At 25.2% G+C, this 15,656-nt stretch overlaps 4 protein-coding genes across 5 annotated transcripts; 2 read left to right on the forward strand and 2 right to left on the reverse strand.

Annotated features, from left to right (window-relative positions):
- Positions 1-6,789: 6,789 nt before the first annotated feature.
- Positions 6,790-7,954, reverse strand: LOC122857871 (cuticle protein 21-like). The gene is made up of 3 exons (XM_044160328.1): positions 7,821-7,954; positions 7,438-7,708; positions 6,790-7,345 (listed from the first exon to the last, which is right to left on the reverse strand). Exons 1-3 carry the CDS (start codon positions 7,830-7,832, stop codon positions 6,855-6,857), a joined length of 774 nt encoding a protein of 257 aa, XP_044016263.1. The 5' UTR covers positions 7,833-7,954; the 3' UTR covers positions 6,790-6,854.
- Positions 7,955-8,911: 957 nt separating this feature from the next.
- On the forward strand, positions 8,912-9,801 carry LOC122857880. Its single transcript, XM_044160340.1, has 2 exons — positions 8,912-9,156; positions 9,233-9,801. Exons 1-2 carry the CDS (start codon positions 9,102-9,104, stop codon positions 9,703-9,705), a joined length of 528 nt encoding a protein of 175 aa, XP_044016275.1. The 5' UTR covers positions 8,912-9,101; the 3' UTR covers positions 9,706-9,801.
- A 579-nt stretch (positions 9,802-10,380) lies between these two features.
- On the reverse strand, positions 10,381-14,078 carry LOC122857859 (protein PFC0760c-like). 2 transcript variants are annotated; one of them, XM_044160305.1, is made up of 4 exons: positions 13,836-14,078; positions 12,791-12,915; positions 10,583-12,712; positions 10,381-10,498 (listed from the first exon to the last, which is right to left on the reverse strand). In XM_044160305.1, the coding sequence occupies exons 2-4, from the start codon at positions 12,869-12,871 to the stop codon at positions 10,406-10,408; spliced, it is 2,304 nt and encodes a 767-aa protein (XP_044016240.1). In that variant the 5' UTR covers positions 12,872-12,915; positions 13,836-14,078; the 3' UTR covers positions 10,381-10,405. The 2 variants fall into 2 exon arrangements, with proteins under 2 accessions (XP_044016240.1, XP_044016250.1); XM_044160315.1 differs by lacking the exon at positions 13,836-14,078 and adding an exon at positions 13,547-13,610.
- A 266-nt stretch (positions 14,079-14,344) lies between these two features.
- LOC122857902 (UPF0547 protein C16orf87 homolog) lies at positions 14,345-15,555 on the forward strand. The gene is made up of 3 exons (XM_044160384.1): positions 14,345-14,488; positions 14,743-14,928; positions 14,992-15,555. Exons 1-3 carry the CDS (start codon positions 14,438-14,440, stop codon positions 15,232-15,234), a joined length of 480 nt encoding a protein of 159 aa, XP_044016319.1. The 5' UTR covers positions 14,345-14,437; the 3' UTR covers positions 15,235-15,555.
- The last annotated feature ends 101 nt before the right edge of the window (positions 15,556-15,656 follow it).

Consider the following 15,656-nt stretch of genomic DNA (forward strand, 5'->3'; position numbering starts at 1 on the left):
CTTTCATTTGCAATGATTAATTGTAACGCTCAGTAGAAAAAAGATTATTAAATTTTAAATAGTAAAAAAAATATATATTATAAAATGTTTAAATAAAATTAAAATCAACGAAAAAATTAAACAATAATTGTGGAGAATTTTACAACGAATATATTGACAGTTTTCTTTTTTTTTTTTTTTAAATTAATAATAAATTAAAATTGACGAACAAAATGTAAAAAAAAAAAAACACTGCCAATTTAAAATCTGATAAAAAATAATAATTGCCTTTTAACAGTTTTCTTTTATGAAATATAAAAAAAGGAGGAATAAAAATTTTTAAAAATACTTAATCAACTCGTAATACAAAATTTGATGGAGGTTTTAAAAAATTTATTAAGCAATATATATATATTTAAAGTTTTAACATGATATTAAAATTTAATAAAATTTTTAATGGATTGAAAGAGAAAATAAAAGAAAAGTTTATATGATGAAATGTTTAAATCTGTTGAGGTATATTATACTTGAGAGATATATAGAATAAAAAAAAAATGATAATTACTTAATCATGTTTATGTGTACAAATTGCAGGATCAAAGCTCATTCTATATGGAAAAAAAAATATATATATATATAATGAAAGAAAAAAAATAATTAAAAATATATATTACATTTGATGTTCAAATAAGTACAATTTTTATCCATGACAATTTTTTTACGTGGGAATGTTACGAGAATAATATAATTAAAAAAAATATTCATATAATATGAATAATGATTTTTAAATATATTATTTATAAATAGATAAATTGATTAATTAATTAAAATGACGTATTACTTGAAAATGTAACACATCGTGCATTTATAAATTTTAAAATTATAAAATAAACTGAATATTATTATAAGTAAAGAAAAAAAAAAGATCAAACTATTGAAATAAAATAAATAAAATTAAACATTGTATATTATTCAATAATAAGAATTTTATTTATTTTAAAACAATTAATTTTATTAATATAATATAAACTGTTGATTAAATTGTTGAGAAAAAAAAAAAAAATGTAAAAATTTAAAACAAAAGTAGAAATAACTTTTTAATCTCCACATTTTTGGTTTGATGGAGGATTTGCTAATTCATTTGTGTAATAATTATGTTGACCATTGTGTAGAGTAATCTGTCCCATAATTTCATAGGGTCTTAAATCTGTGGCTTTATGATACAAAAGTTTTACTTTATAGGCTGTGGCTCCATGATCAGTGACCTCTTTTGCTACAACAGCTTCAATAAATGATGACCATGCTCCTCTGTTACATGATGGATTTTGTGGAAATAAATTATGATGATCAGTACCAGACCCTCCTAATCTTGATGCTAAGACATGTCCAGCATCATCACCATGATCACCGCCAAGATTTCTAACATATGTTGTACTTGCTGAAGTTGTTTTAGTACCAGTATTTAAATGATGTCTATCAACAACTGCCTCCATGTATTCAACACGACCACCATGACCTATTTGATAAAAATGCACTGGACTACCAGCTGGTCCAGCAGTATGTGGTATATTTGCGATTGGTGTCATATCTTGATGATCCCATTGTAAGTTATGATGAGACTTAACAAAATTTATTTCACCAAAAAAATACAATAATGAAAATATGAAAATTAATTTTTTGCTTATTTCAATCATTTTAATATATATTTTAATCTTCAAATCAATGAAAAATTTTTAATTAAAATTGTATTTCAATAAATCTATGAAAAAGACTTGTTGAAAAATATGTTACTGAATATACGCTATGAATGGGTACTTATATATGCATTGAAAAATTAACTGTTATCTGTAGAATTATTGCCGTATTTTCCTTGTATAGAATTATCATTTAACAAATATTTTCATTGTCTACGCATTTTAAAGTGTGCAATTAATCATGTCAACAAACCAATGACATCCAAAAGTCCTTGAAACTTTTGTTTATTTTTATATTAAAAATAATTAGTGCATAAAAGAAAAGTTTATTTAATCAGTAAAAATATTCTTTTCATTGATATAATTTTTTTATGAGATAAGAATATATACGCATGAATATTATTATTATTTAAATATGTTTTTTCTTTTTAAATTCAATTGCGTAAAAATATATGATATTTAGATAATTAAAAAAATTATAAATGCAATTAATTTTAATTAACAAGTGGATAAATATATTATGTTTGTTTAGTTAATATTTATTTATTAGTTTTCTACAGATAAAATTGTTTACATATTTTTTTGTTCAAGTTGAAGTTTTAAACTTAGAAATAAGTTTTTTAAAAAAAATAATATTTACATTTTATTTACCACAATTTTGTTTTGATGGTGGATTCCCCAATTCAGTTGTATAATAATTATTTTCACCACTGTGTAATTTAATTTGACCTATAATTTGATCTGGCCTTGTATCAGTAGGTTTTCGATATAGTATTTTAACACGATAATCAGTTTTACCATATTTTTCAACTTCTTGAACAACAGTATCTTCAACAAATGTTTTCCATGCTCCTCTATTACATGATGGATTTTGAGGAATAAGATTACGATATTCAGTTTTTCCTAAACCACCTAATTTTGATGCTAAAACATGACCAGCATCATCACCTTGATCACCACCAAGATTTCTAACATATGTTGTACTTGCTGCATTTGTATCAGTTCCAGTTTTAAGATGTTTCTTTTCAACTTGAGCATACATGTATTCCGTACGACCACCATAACCAATTTGATAAAATTGAACTGGACCATCAACAGGAACTTCCTTTGGCATATTTGGAATTTCATCCACATTTTGATGATCCCATTGTATGGCACGATACGAAGCAGAAAAATTAATTAAACTGAATAAACAAGTCAATAGAAATATTCCCGTAATACTTCGATTTGATTGAGACATTTTTAAGTTGTTTCTTTTGATGTCTGCAACAAAAAGGTAATTTTACTGGTTGTTGCTAATAGAATAGACAAAATATTATACATTATTAATTTATAAAAATATATTTGCTTACTGTTTCAGGATGATGTTACACTATCAAGAAAGAAATTGGACTCAAGAGTGACTTTTGAGACTTGGTGTATTTATACTACTAGTCTTTGTAAAAAATAGTTGCTGGTCAGTGTTGGAGATTAATAAAAATCATACGATGTGATTTGTCTTCTATCAATATTATATCATCAGGCTTGAAGAATAACACGTGATTTTGAACAATCGAAAGAGATGGCTAGAAACAATTATAAAACTGATGATTTTATATTTATAGAAATTTCATTTGACAAATGCGGGCTTACTAAATTCATATAATATTTTTAGTTTATTATATAAGTGTATGTTAATTAAGACATTAAAATAACACGTGATTGATAATAAAATAAAAACGTAGATTTAGAAAAATTTGTTATACAATAAAATGATAATTTTATTTATATCTATATATATATATATATATTTCCTGTGGTTAATTAAATATAGTAATGATGTATATAAATTATATAAATAACAAAAAAAAAGATTTACACAAATTAATATTATAATTGTTATTAAACAAACAAAATTTATATGTACATTTTTCTTTATCATTCGTTAACAAGGAAAATCATGAATTATAAATTAAAACAATGATAAATAAATGTACGACCTGATTTTTTTTAATCTTTGTATTATTTATAACTTTACAATGAATTATAAAAGAAAAATTTTGACCTTCGATTGTTTTGTAGCTTAATAAATGCACACAAGAATAAATGCGGGTAAAGAATAAATATTTATAAGGGCTTATATTCGATTTAATTAAACTTTGCGATAGCGTTTTATATTTTTTTTGCAATAATTTGATGTAATTGTATACCAGATTGTACACTCTTAATTTTTTAAATAAACAAGTGATAATAATTAAAAAAAAGTATCTAGTTTTTTATTTTATAAATTAAGTTTCCATTTTTGTTTTTTATAATTAAATAATTTAGAAATTTAGTTAAGTTAATTTGCTACCTCCTCGCTTTTCTGTTTGCTTAATTTTTTTTTCGAAATTTCTTCGCTTTGTATCAAAAAATATCGAATACCTCCTTGCTCATTCTATGTTCCTAATACAAATCTATAATTTTTCCATAAATTTTTTCAAAATAAATAGAAAAAAAATTTTTTGAGGATCAGGAACATAGAATGAGTGAGGAGGTATTTTTAAAAATATGAAATACCTCTTTGCTCATTCTATGTTCCTGATACTCCAAAATTTTTTTTTCTATAAAATTTCAAAAAATTTGTAGAAAAAAAAATTTTTGAGTATCAGGAACATAGAATAGGCGAAGAGGTATTCTATATTTTTGAAAATACCTCCTTGCCTATTCTATGTTCCTGATACTCAAAAATTTTTTTTTTCCACAATTTTTTTGAAATTTGATAGAAAAAATTTTTTTCGAGTATCAGGAACATAGAATAAGCAAAGAGGTATTTTGAAGGAAAAATTTTTTTTTTTTAAATTTCAAAAAATTTGTGGGAAAAAATTTTCGAGTATCAGGATCATAGAATAAGCGAAGAGGTATTTGGTATTTTTAAAAATTTCTTTGAGTAAGTGGCGCCATCTATTTATTTTTTCAAAAGAAAAGAAGGTTATAGAACAGGAAAAGAGGTATTTTTTTAGTTATCTAGTCCAGCGCCATCTATTATTTTTTTCAGGAACTATAAGGTAAACACATCGAAATATTATAGATAGAAGAGGGCTGTTTTATCAGGGTTGTAGAACAGGAAAAGAGGTATTTTTTTAATTATCTAGTCCAGCGCCATCTATTATTTTTTTCAGGAACTATAAGGTAAACACATCGAAATATTATAGATAGAAGAGGGCTGTTTTATCAGGGTTATAGAACAGGAAAAGAAGTATTTTTTGAGTTAACAAGTTCAGCGCCATCTATTGTTTTTTTTAAGAATTATAGGATAAACACATTGAAATATTATAGATAGAAGAGGGCTGTTTTATCAGGGTTGTAGAACAGGAAAAGAGGTATTTTTTGAGTTATCTAGTTCAGCGCCATCTATTGTTTTTTTTAAGAACTATAGAGTAAACACATTGAAATATCATAGATAGAAGAGGGCTGTTTTATCAGGGTTGTAGACCAGGAAAAGAGGTATTTTTTGGGTCAACAAGTTAAGCGCCATCTATTGTTTTTTTTAAGAACTATAGGGTAAACACATTGAAATATTATAGATAGAAGAGGGCTTTTTTATCAGGGTTATAGAACAGGAAAAGAGGTATTTTTCGAGTTAACAAGTTCAGCGCCATCTATTGTTTTTTTGAGAACTATAGGGTAAACACATTGAAATATCATAGATAGAAGAAGGCCGTTTTATCAGGGTTGTAGAACAGGAAAAGAGGTATTTTTCGAGTTAACAAGTTTAGCGCCATCTATTGTTTTTTTTAAGAACTATAGGGTAAACACATTGAAATATCATAGATAGAAGAAGGCCAATTTATCAGGGTTGTAGAACAGGAAAAGAGGTATTTTTCGAGTTAACAAGTTCAGCGCCATCTATTATTTTTTTCGGGAACTATAAGGTATACACATCGAAATATTATAGATAGAAGAGGGCTGTTTTATCAGGGTTATAGAACAGGAAAAGAGGTATTTTTTTAGTTATCTAGTCCAGCGCCATCTATTATTTTTTTTGGGAACTATAAGGTAAACACATCGAAATATTATAGATAGAAGAGGGCTGTTTTATCAGGGTTATAGAACAGGAAAAGAGGTATTTTTCGAGTTAACAAGTTCAGCGCCATCTATTGTTTTTTTTAAGAACTATAGGGTAAACACATCCCAATATTATAGATAGAAGAGGGTTGTTTTATCAGAGTTGTAGAACAGAAAAAGAGGTATTTTTTGAGTTAACAAGTTCAGCTATCTATTGTTAATTCTATGTCCCTGATACAAATCTATAATTTCACCACAAATTTTCTAAAATAATCAAAAAATAAAATTTTCGAGTATCAGGAACATAGAATGAGCGAGGAGTTATTTTCAAAAATTTCGAATACCTCTTCTATCATTCTATGTTCCTGATACTCAAATATTTTTTTTTCCATCAAATTTCAAAAAATTTGTGGAAAAAATTTTTTCGATTATCAGGAACATAAAATGAGCAAAGAGGTATTTTCAAAAATATCAAATACCTCTTCGCTCATTCTATGTTCCTAATACAAATCTAAGATTTTTCCACAAATTTTTTGAAATTTGATAGAAAAAAAAATTTTGGAGTATCAGGAACATAGAACGAGCAAAGAGGTATCCAGTTTTTTTTTTTTCAATTTACTTATATTAAATGTTTTTCTAATCAATTTCGAAATTTTATTATTATTTCATTGACAGGCAATATGAAATGCCCGGATGATTAATGACAACTGTCTTTTATAGTTATATTCATAAGGAAGGAAACGTTGTTTTTTTTTTAGCAATCTACTTAAAAATTACGTATGAATAAACATAAATAATAATATTCAAGGTTTTTTGGGCGTTGTATAAAATTGGATCGTAAACGATTGTCAAAAAAAATTATGTAACACATTCGCCACGTTTAATAATTATCATAATTGAGTAACTTAATTTGAACTGTTTCTGTTACAGGTGAAAGTTCTCACAATAAAAAAATATATCAAAGAAAAAAAAATTAAAAACAGTAGCTCGATATACAGGGTAAGCGAAATTATTTATAATTGATTAATTGTTTAACAGATTAATTCTATATATCCTAATTCAGATAGGATAAATAAAAACAAATTAAATTTTTCTAGATATCAAACATTTTTTTTATTTATGAAAAAATCGAAGATAATAAAAAATTATAATAATTTAATGTTGGTATTGAACGTATTGTTGAGCCAATGGTGCATAAGCTGCTGTTTTGTATACTGGTGAAGAGTATGCAAGTGATGCTGCTGGTGCAGCATGGTAGGCAAGTTGTGCTGGTGCTGCATGATAAGCAAGTGGTGCTGGAGCAGCATGGTATGCAAGAGGTGCTGGTGCAGCATGGTATGCAACTGGTGCTGGTGCAGCATGATATGCAACTGGTGCTGGAGCAGCATGGTAGGCAACTGGTGCAACAGTTTTTACAAGAGCTGGTGCTGCTTGGTAAACTGGGGTTGCAACTTTAACAGCGACTTGAGTTGCTGGTTCTTTACGTACAACTGCATTGAATCCATTGACATCATCAGCTGTGTAATCAACAGTTCTTTTTGTTCCATCACTTTCAACAAGAGAATAACTACCCTGAACACGATCACCATCACGTGTTTCTTGTTGGCTTTTTTGATCACCAGTTAATGAATCAGCAACATCATAGTCTATAAAATTAAATAATTAAAATTAATTGAATGAAAAAAAAAAGAAGAATTAATTTACTATAAAATTTAAAATAAATAATAAAATTAATTACTGTAGCTGTATTGTGGATGGGGGTCGAATTCTTGATCAACTTGTTTGGTAATAACTGGAGTAGCTACTTTGGCGATTGATGGAGCATAAGCATATGATGCAGCAGGTGCAGCAGCATAAGCTAAGTGTGCTGATGGTGCAGCATAAGCCAAATGAGCTGATGGTGCAGCATAAGCTACTGATGCAGCTGGTGCAGCAGCATAGGCTGGAGCATAAGCAAGTGGTGCAAATCCAGCATTTGCTGCGGCCACAAGGGCGAATAGGGTAATGAACTGAAATTTTAAAATAATAAAAACATTTAATAATGATAATTTTTCCAATTAATCTACCTAGAAAATAATTGTAGTTAAAATAGACTTTAATAAAATATTTTTGAATACACACCTTGAATGCCATTGTGACTCTGTTGATCAGTGAATATCAGTGAATGATGTCTGTTTGCAGAAGTGTTTGACTTTATATACCATGATGAAGAGATATCCGCACATCAAATATACTTGGTGATTGGCCGAATTACATTCTCGTGAACAAGACAAGAAATTGGGCAGGGGGCCACACCCAAATGGAAAAGCAATTGTGGTAAGTGTGCTCTGTTAAATGACCGGACTCGATAGTGGCCTTGTCCCGAGTTACTTAATTCCACTTAAATTATTTATCTGGTGCTTTCAAAAAATAAAACCCACATCAGGCATCATATGTTCTTGAAAAAATTCACCAATCTCTTTAATTTGACTGTATGTTGTTTTAAACTTTTTTTTTTTTTTTTTCATATTCAATTTCGGACAAAATATATTTTAGAATGTATTTGCAATATTTCACGATTGGACACAGGGATAAAACAATTTTAATAATTTTTTTTTTTCCATTTTGAATTATATAAACCATGCTAACCTTCATTAAAAAAATTTAATGTTATTTAAAATATATAGAGATTAATATTTTTTTTTTATTGTTAATTTTTTAATTTAGTAAAAGCTAAAAAAAAAAATTCACGTAATTTAGTATAGGTTTCGACTCTTGTCAAAATTCAAATTTTAATTGTTTGATTATTGTCATTTTATTGCAAAATAGCATTGAAATAAAATTGCTTTATTTTAATTCATTAAATTTTGGCTGAGTGGCAATGAAAATTCAGTATTTTCTCTATCGAAATCGAAATCGAAATAATTGGATATTCTGTATGAAGACTATTATTTCCATAACAAAATAACATTTAAAAAAAATTCATAAAAATATTGATCCACCCTTTGGAGCAGCATACTTTTAAGTATCGAAATTTCGCGGATAGATCCTTTCTCCATTAATATTCAAGATCAATCAATCAATCAATTGAGACAGGTATTATGTGACATTCAATAGAGTGTCTCTTTAGACACTTTCATATTCAAATTTAATTTCCAATACTGGAATTCGACGTTGAGGACATCGTTGAGTCTCTTAAAGAAGCCTTACATTACGGTGCATGCGTAAATTGATAGAAAAAAATTTTTTTATCAATAAAAATGACATGAACAATGAAATCTATTTTGAGTAAAAAGTCTTACTCCATTCGTAAAGAAAAAAAATCCATCATTCACTAACGACAAACATATCTATAGTAAATATAATTGTGTATCATTGTAGCATCGTAATATTATTGATAGAAAATTAATTATAAATAATAAAATGGGAATGAGTGAAATAACAACTTGGGTTTTAGTAAGACGTTACGATAAACTTGGTATGACAAATTAATTTATATAAATTTTTAATTTTATTTATATTGATAATTATATAAATATATATATTTTTTTTAGATAATGAAAATGGACAATTACAATCATGTCTACAAAAATTAACTCTAACATCTGGTATTGGAAGTGATGAATTGAAAAATTTAATATTTCGATTAATTGATATTCCAGATGATGGTAATAGAGTATTAAAAATTCGTAGATATGATAATAATCTTATTCCTCAATCAACACTTTTAAATGGATCAACAAATGAAAAACCTTTTATTATTGATGTTGTACAAGTACATCAATATTGTCCAGTTGAAAGACGACAAATACTACCAGGATATATTGATGCACTTAGAGAAACATTTTATAGTATTGAAAAACGTGTTATGATTGCTGAAAAAACATTGCCAAATTTAAATGATACACAAAGACAAGCTGTTGAAGATACAATATCACAATTATCAAATTGTGTAAGTTTTTTAGATAGAAGACTTGATGAATTATCACCTCCAGCTTGGATTAATCAAGTCAATTCAGTTGTATAAAATTAAATACAATTTAGAAAAAATTAAATTAAGGATAAAGGTAAATTTTAATCAAGTAAATAAAATTAAATTCAACTATAAAATCATTTAAAAGACAAAAAAAAAATGTATATTTAAATTATTGCTTTATATTTTCTTGGAATGACAAATATGACTGACATGTAATTAGCTTTTTTTGTTTTTTTTTTTTTATTTGCACCAGTTTTATTTTTTATTTGATATCAAAAAAATAATTTATTTATTATTTAATCGTATATTTTTTCAACGATAAAGTAGAAAAATATTATTGATAACTGATCATATTTTGATTCGTTTTTTTTTTTTTCTTAAAACTAAATTTAAACTCTTAACAACTTTAACAATATCGTACTCATCAAATCAATAATATCTATATCTGTAAAAAATTATTCACACTGTTTAATTAATTAGTTTTTTTTTTCTGTCAATTTGAGCTTTGAAATTAATATATAAGCACAAACTTTGAATCTCAATAAATTAAATAAAAATATATATGTAAAATAAAAATAAAAAATAAAAAATAAAATGCACAAGTTTGAAAAGAACATGTTAAGGAATGTTCATGGTTTTTTAACATAAACATAAATTTAAAATATAAAAATATAATAATATTTATGTTTCAGTGTAATAATAAAATTAAAAAATAAAAAATAATTTAAAAAACAATACCACTCTGATGTTCTTATAATGAACTATTTGAACTTTTTAGTCTTAAATCTACATTACTTAAACTATTATTTGTGGTAACATGAATATCCACTTCATGTGTATTTGCCTAAAAAGAAAAAACAAATATAAATAAATCAAGTATTATTTATTAGTTAAAATTAATGTAATAAATAATAAAATTATTAATTACCAAATGAAGAGAAGCTAAAAATAATCTTGCAATATCTTCTGGCTCTTCTGTTGTCACAATATCATCAAAACTAAGACGATTTTCATGTGAACGTTTTAAATTTTTAATAATTTTATTTCCATATTCATGTACATGAAATATTGGACGTTTTTCAGCAATTTTAAGAATTTCCATTGTTTTTAACCATCGTGATGTTTCATTAACTCTGTCATTTTTACTATCAAAATCATCTTGAAGTTCTTTCATTTTTAGTTCAATTCGTTTTTCATAAGTTAATGTCATATCTTGATATTCATCAGGACCAGGATCATCTGATTGATCAGAATTATCATCGTAATCTGGTGGTGGTGATGATAGTGGTGGTGTATACGAGCATGATGCTTCTGGTGATGGACTGATACAATCGTCATTAAAACTTATTGTATCATTAAACTCTTGTGTTATTGAATCATCTAAACATGGTATCCCTGGAGTTTTAAAAAGTATATCACCACCTGGATCATCTAGAGTTGAGCTTTGATTTTTCTCTAATAAACAGTTTTTATTTTTAATATTTTCTGATTCTGTTATACGAAGTTTAAAACCTAACAAATCATCACTACCAACAGCAACATATAAATCATTATATTTTTCTTTTAATAATTTTTCATATTGTTTAATTTCTTTTTTAATATTTTCTGATTCAGTTATACGAAGTTTAAAACCTAATAAATCATCACTACCAACAGCAACATATAAATCATTATATTTTTCTTTTAATAATTTTTCATATTGTTTAATTTCTTTTTTATTTTTTTCACACAATTTATATGTTGATAATTGCTCATTTTCATTTTTAATATTTAATTTATTATCATCTGAATTATCAATGTGTTGTTTAAATTTTTTACGTTTTATATTTTTAACTGTTGATTTTCTTTTTTTTGTTGATTGTATTATTGTTTTTAATGATGCTAATTTATTAGATATATTTTTTGGTGTTACATCAGGAATTTCAGTAACTGGAAATGGCTCAAATGATATTATAATTTTATCTTTTTGTCGTTTACTACGACGAAGATTGTCAGTACATTTTTTTTCTGATAATTCTTTTATATTTTGTGGTATTTTATCGTCAGTTGGAGGATCAGTAGTAGATTGTTTAAATTGATTTTCTATATTATCAGAATTGTTTATTATTTTTGGTAATGTTTGATTAACATCATCTGGATCACCTGATGTATATCCAGCATCAGTTTCAAATGATTCTCTTGTTTTTGAATTTTTTAAAAGATTTAAAGTACTTGTTGTTGCCTCTGTTAATATTGTTTCATCACTAATTGTTGTTTTGTCATTTAAATTATTTATTTCGGACTCAACACGTGAATTTAATTGAGTCGTCAATGGTGAGCGTGTAAATACATGATCATCATCATCATCACCACGAATTGATTCATTGAATGAATTACCTCTGGAACTTGGTGTATCACTTATTGTTTCATATCCTGATTCAGCAAATGGACTAAATACATCACAATCATTAAAATCATCTGTATAATCATTAGCACAATAACTTGATGATGCTAATATTTCATCTTTTTGATTTTTTATATTTACATAATTTACATTATCATTATCATCATTGTCATCATCATAATCATCATCATCATCTGTAAAATCTTCAGGTGTTAATTCATCAACCAACATATTTGATGATGTTACATGACCATTTAATAAATAATCATATTTTTTTCCAATAACATCACCATTAACGTCAAATATATTTATTGAAAAATTATGACTAGGACATTTTTCTAATTGTGGATATCTTGATGGTAACAATTCAATTGAATGATTTTCTTCATTTTTTAAATTAATATTTTTACCAATATCTTTTGAAAAATCAATGTATTCAAAATTGTCAAAATTAAATTCATCACGTTTTTTACGTTCTTTTTTAGTTTTAGTTTTTTCCAATTCATTTTGTTCTTCACATTCTTGAAATGATTTATTTAATTTTAATGTATCATTATGAAGTAATTCAATTCTTTTATCATAAATATTTGCAGAATTTTGTATAACAAGAGCTGCTTCACCAAATTTTAATTCTTCTGGTTTTTTATCTAATGTTTCATTGTATTTATCAAGAATCTGAAAATTATGAATTACATTGGATTATTAATTTTTTTAAATATTTCATTTTTATTTAATAAATTTATGATTAATTACCTCTGACATTGGGAAATTCCAGTCAACCAAATTTTTAATTGGCTTCATTAATTCAGCACTTATCTCGTGCAACGAATCCATTTTTTTATTTATTTAATAATTATTTATTATTCATTAAATCATTCCTGAAATTATACAATAATTATTGTCAATTTATATAAAAATTCATAGATTAAATTTTGGCCAAACATTAGTCAAACAATTTTCAATTAAAAAAGCCAAAAAAAAAATCATAAATAAATTTGCAAAAATTATACAATTAGTATCTAATTTACATCATGAATTATGTATGATAAAAAAAATTTTTTTTTCCTTAATTTCGACATGAGATAATACAAGTGTCTGGAATGTGTGTTTAGGCAAAAAAAAAAAAAAATTTAGCCACACGTGCCAATTTTTTATCCGGTTCATTCCACTGATTGAAAAATATGAAAAAAAAAAAAATAAAATAAACGTCCTTGGAATTCGAAAATAAATTTCAAATACATAGTCTACAAAATTTTTCGCTACAAAGTAAATCATAATTCAAGTTTCATAATTCCACGAGGTCATCGAAAAAAAATATAATAAAAATTATCGGACAATAGTGTATGAAACACACATTGTAGATAAAAAAATAATAATAATAAATTTATGAAAAAAAAAAAAAAAAATTACATGACGACGTTCTCATGTGGATAAAAAAAAATTATGTCATTTAATAATTTGATGGAAAAAAAGTATTTAGAAAATTGCAATAATGAAAATTTAATTGACAAGTAGCGACACCAATGCAGTTATCAATTGTTTGTTAAAATTAAAAAAAAAAATATAAAACTGTCAATAATGTATGCAATCAGATGAACATGACAACACTATAAACATGGGAAAGCGCGCGAGCTGATTATTATTATTATTAAATAATAAATTATAACAATAAATAAAGAAAAAAAAATATTGTCATGCATGAAAAAAATGAACTCATTGATAATAAATAATAATTTTTAAAATTATTTAATTGATATGACATGTGTATTTATTTATTATTTAAATAATTATTATTTACCTGTCAAATGCTAATAGACACCTTGATTTTTGCATCAACTTTTGATAGCCATTTTCTTTATAGCGACATACACTTGTGTTTTTTATTATTTTTTTTTTATTAATATATAAAACTTTCAAGTGTATATTATATATACCTTCACTATGCTTAAACCGGAAAGAGGTCCGTCTTTCAGTTCGATTCGTTAGGTTCACGCGCGAAAGATAAAAGATTTAAGATACTGATAATAAAAAAAAAAGAGTATTATATAAAAAAAAAAACATAATAAAAATAGCATGTGTACATACACAAACACAACACACGCGATACTATTTTTATTATTTTTTTTTTTTATTATTGTTTGGATAGTCGGTAAAATTGCGTATTTATTCCATAACGCCATCTTGTAAATTTACAACTAAAAGCTGCAAATCAGATGATAAAATCGCATTAAAAAAAAAAATAAAAACACACACACACATACACTATATTATTTCATAATAATAAATTAAAATAATGTGTCACTTGTCTAATTTCATATCAAATTTGGTTATGTATTTAGAATTTTATATTATTTATTAATTAAATAATTAATAAGCCAAATATAATATTAAGAAAATAAAATGGCTAAAACAAAGACAATAAGTAAAGGATGTCCGAAATGTGAGCAACAGGTAATTAAAAAATGAAAAATAACAATTAAAAATAGAGCTTGTATTATTGTTTGTAAATATATATTTTGTTTTTTTTTTTTTTAAAAAAGACAGTGTAATTGACAGTGTCATTATAAAGTCCAATAATAGATAAATAAACTTTCTTTTTTAATTCATATTTATTGAAAAATTCGATTAAATTGATATTTGATTAAATAAATATTTAATTATGCAGTAATTAATTAAAACTAATTATTTTTTTTTTGGTTTTTAAGGTGCCAGTTGCTTGTAAAGCTTGTCCTTGTGGCCATTCATTTTTTAATGCACGAAGAAGTTCAATGAAATCACCACCAAGTCCAGAATCAGGTGTTATGAAAACACGTAGAACAAATAGAATAAAAAGAAGAATAAATTATTACGATGCACTTGAGTATGATAAAAAAACAAAAAAAAGTGCAAAGGTAAAAGATAAAAATAATAATCAATAATAGTTATATATAATAATAAATAAAATTAAATTTTAGATTAGAAGAAGAACAGCTGATGAAGGAGCAGTATCAGACAATGATTGTTCACAATTAAATAATAATAAACAAAAACGTAAAGGTAAATCAAAGGGTAGATTTGGCCCAAATGGTGCATTAGGTGATGATGAAGATGAGACTGAAGGTGTCAGTAATTTGTCACCAGAAAAACAATTAACATGCTCATTAATACTTCAAGAAATTAACAGCAAAATGAGTACTGTTGCTTGGAAGCCAATGTAAAAAAAAAAAAAAAAATAAGATAATTCCTTTTATTTTTATTAAACTATTATTAAACTGTTTAATTTAAAACAATATTTATCGTGTTCAAACACTCCAGTCATTAAGAGTCATGAAATTCTTTTCAATATTAATTATAATTACAAATAAAGTTTTTTTTTTTTTTTTAAATTATTATTATTATTAAACTCACCTTGAACAGCATGTTTTTTTTTCTTTAAATAAAAAAGTAAACCGACTGTTATTCACGTGATTGTCTTATACATGTATGTTGATATAAAATTTAAATATTATTATAAATAATGTGGCATACATCTATTGTAATAAATATTGTCCACTGTAAAAAATATTGGCAGTTAATTTAGAAATACATTGGTCATTACTTTGTGATTGAAATAAAATAATAATAATTATTAAATAAATAA

Source organism: Aphidius gifuensis, linkage group LG1, assembly GCF_014905175.1.
Source record: "Aphidius gifuensis isolate YNYX2018 linkage group LG1, ASM1490517v1, whole genome shotgun sequence".
Lineage (NCBI taxonomy): Eukaryota > Metazoa > Arthropoda > Insecta > Hymenoptera > Braconidae > Aphidius > Aphidius gifuensis.